General features: G+C 41.5%; 1 protein-coding gene across 2 annotated transcripts in view; it reads right to left on the bottom strand.

Annotated features, from left to right (window-relative positions):
* Window positions 1-524: 524 nt before the first annotated feature.
* Window positions 525-3,442, bottom strand: part of olfml3a (olfactomedin-like 3a) — a 24,386-nt gene continuing 21,468 nt past the window's right edge. For both annotated transcript variants that reach the window (XM_020619014.1, XM_020619015.1), the window contains exon 3: window positions 525-1,792. In XM_020619014.1, coding sequence (XP_020474670.1) covers window positions 1,008-1,792 — 785 coding nt within the window. In that variant the 3' untranslated portion in view covers window positions 525-1,007. The remainder of the gene's footprint in view (window positions 1,793-3,442) is intronic.

Raw genomic sequence — 3,442 nt, 5'->3', positions numbered from 1 at the left:
TGATTTTCTTAAAAGTGAGTGATATTATTTGTGATCTGTAGTTAAGTGACCATGAATGACATCAGGCTGTGAGGTAATGCTGCGTTCATGTCGTGTGGGAGGGAGGTTAATGATGGGAAAGATTCGCATGTTTACAACTTGTGCTACTGCGTTGCACTCAGATTCCAGCCCTTAATCAATAAATGTTACAGGCATTAAGCACAATGTGTAGTGACTTTGTTCTTATTGATGGTTAAGTGGTGGACGTGTGAAGATACAGCATAAAGTGCTTTTCAATATATCACTATATTGACAAATTTTTAGTGTTAATCACCTTTAGCAACAGACTTAGCTGTACTTACCTACTTGTTAAAACCAAATCTGATATATTCAGCTTTCAGAAAACAAAAAAACTTTCCTTGTAATTAAGTTTCAGTTACTCTGGTGTGACATAAACGCACCATAATTGCAAAGCTATTGAAAGACTTGCACCCTGTTCCCAGCCCCTTGATGCCTCGGCTAAATTAGGGGTGCGGCTTCTGGTTGTTCCTTTTACTGAGTGTTACTGTGGACTGTTTATGTTCTTAGTGATTAAAGAGAAATATAATGTGGGAACCAGCCTGTCACCTAAACAGGCATAATGGGATGATAGCTCTACTAACAAGTGATAGGAACACTCAGATAACATATGGTACTATTATAATACTTTACTGGCTCCTTGCTGTGAGACATATTTCTTGCCCAGTAATAAAGTCAAACATCTATTATTGAAGGAGGTGGAACAGAGCCTTGGTTTTATCTCAAAACCAGAAATAAATGTGAATGTTTCCTAAGATCATTTATTTCCCAGAAATCTAAAAAAAAAAAACATTGAGCACATGTTGCACATGATTATCTCGTCGCCTGTTCAGTGAAAGGAATAACTGGAAGTTGCACCTGATAGGCTCAAGTATTAGGTAGTTATCATGTAAAAATATATTTCTTTTTATTATCCTTGCCTTTGAATACATGACACCACTTCCCAGTCATCAGACCAGGATTTTCCTTTTCATGGTCAGTCTGTAAATAATTTGGTAGCCATCGTCCCAGCCATACAGCTGTTTCTCCTCTGGGTTGTATTTCAGACTGGAGTGGGCTCCGTACCTTCTAGGGAAGTAGAGCAGAGGAGCTTCCTCGCTGATCACCATGTCGTTGACGTCAAACACACACTGAACCCGAGAGCGGCTGGCCAGCCGGGTGTTATAAACGACATAGACAGTTCCACAGACCACAAATGCTGCCTCTGCATTTTCCCTTGGGCAGTGGGTGTCCCAGATTTGTTCTATATCGAGTGTGGCGGGGTCCATCTTGGCGACGCTGATGTTTGGTTCACTGTCACCAGTGGCATACAGCAGCCAGAGGCCCTCATCATCAGCTGCAAGGTCCGCAACAGTCTCTGGGTTTAGGCTGTAGACAGTAGCGTGGTTAGCCACAGGGAACATGGCAGTGTCTGTCACCAAGCCACTCAGGAGGTCATATTTGACCACCCACACGTCTGTATCAGCCTCCTGTTTTATGTAGTACAAATAGCCATTATAAACAGCACTGCCAGGCCCACTCCACTCAGAGGGCAGTCTGATCTGTCTGCTGTTGGTGACTCCAGGAGAGCGGGCAAAGTCACGTACAGACTTGAACTGGTAGATTCTGTCTCCTGTTGTCCCGTTAAAGATGTAAACCTTAGAGGATCTTGGGTCTCTGGTCCACATGCCCCTGTGACTGCCCACTCTCTTCAGGATCTTCACTGATCTGATGCCGGAGATGATTTCCACACAGTCTGCAGTGCGAGAAAACAAAAGGTGTTCATGCTTGAAGCCTATATTATTGTGAGGCCACCTCTCCAACTTCACTACATTTATTTGATAACTTTATTTACTAGTTACTTTTCAGGATGAGGTTTATGAGGAAACAAAATACAGTATAATCGTAAAATGTATTGAGTCTTGATGTAAAAAAAAGCTGCCCAACAGTAATTCAAATTATAAGTATATACATTAGCTCCACCTTTACCAGCTGTGATGTTAAAATGTGATGTACACAATAATACATCAGTAATTATAATCAAATGATATGATGTACATCAATGGAAACTGTGCCATGTTGCACAATGAGGACTTTTCCTTTTGGTACTTTAAGTATGTTTCACGCTAAAACATTTATCCTTTTACTTAAGTAACAGTTTGAATACAAGACTTGTACCAGAGTATTTTACAGTGCAGTCAGCATCTCCACCACCATCATCAAAATACTACATGAGGGAACATCTGCTGGAAGAAGAGAAGTAGAGCTGAGACTTGGAGAGTTGACGCCAAGGTGCACTGAAGCTGTTCTGGTGGCAGATGGTGGCCCAGCACCTCCCTGACACTCTTTATCTTGGTTTTCCTTTAATATGTCACTGGTCTGTATGTACAGTATTTTAAGGAACTGGTTTTTGGAAAGGACTGCATCCACATGTCACACATGATTTAACAGGTGTGACTTTCATATGATTATAGTACTTGAATTTAGATTACAGTCATATTTATAGAGTCATAATTATTCCATTAGCATGTTTTCAATAAAGTAACACTGTTCAGCTGAAGCGTGTATTTGCAAGCTAACATTTAGAAGCAGCCTGCAGCAGTCAGTATCTGGCTCTCTAAATTAAGATAAATGCAATCCAGTCAGGGGGAAATTAGACACACAGGCTCATGAGCACAGCGCACAGACAGAAGATGCTTTCTGTAAACGACTAATACTGAAGTTACGACTAATACTGACACAGTAAAGTACACAAACAAAGGATTTCCCCCCCAAAAATGCCCCAGAGTGATATTAGCATTATGCTCACAAATCTGAAGTGGGTCCCTGCAGTAAAGTGCATTTTGGGTCCCTTCACAGACAATGGGTCGCTGTGTGCAGAGCTCACTCCTGCAAACATGAGCTTGCAGAGTAATCCCACTGACCTCAGGGCAGTTTCCTGTCCCTCCTCTCTGCACAGTTCCAGACTGCACAGGAGATCTTACACACAGAAAAGAATAGAGGAGCCTTTATTCTGTATTGTACTATGATCCATTTTATATTTAGAAGTCTGCATGTAAAACATCTAAATCAATCAGGACAAGCATTAGAATTCTGAGCAGAGGTTTCAGGAATTTTGTTACTGATGGTCTTACTAATAAAGAAATCAATATATTGTCAGGTTTGCCCAGCTCCACCTTCCTCTCTTCTCTCTCCTCACACTAGCCTAGCCCTTGCACTGATTACACTATTCAACACACCTGTCCCTCTTCCCTGATTACTCACCAGCTGCACCTCATTAGTCTCCTCCATACTTATACACTGTTCACCAGTCACTCCCCTGCAGTTCTTTCTCTGTCTTCAGGCCAGTGGTTGTTTTATCAAGTTTATGCTAAGATTGTCTTTGTTCTCTCTAGTCCTTGTTAGC

Source organism: Monopterus albus, unplaced genomic scaffold (genome assembly GCF_001952655.1).
Source record: "Monopterus albus unplaced genomic scaffold, M_albus_1.0 scaffold212.1, whole genome shotgun sequence".
Classification (NCBI taxonomy): Eukaryota; Metazoa; Chordata; class Actinopteri; order Synbranchiformes; family Synbranchidae; genus Monopterus; species Monopterus albus.
This window is presented reverse-complemented; position numbering and strand designations above follow the sequence as displayed.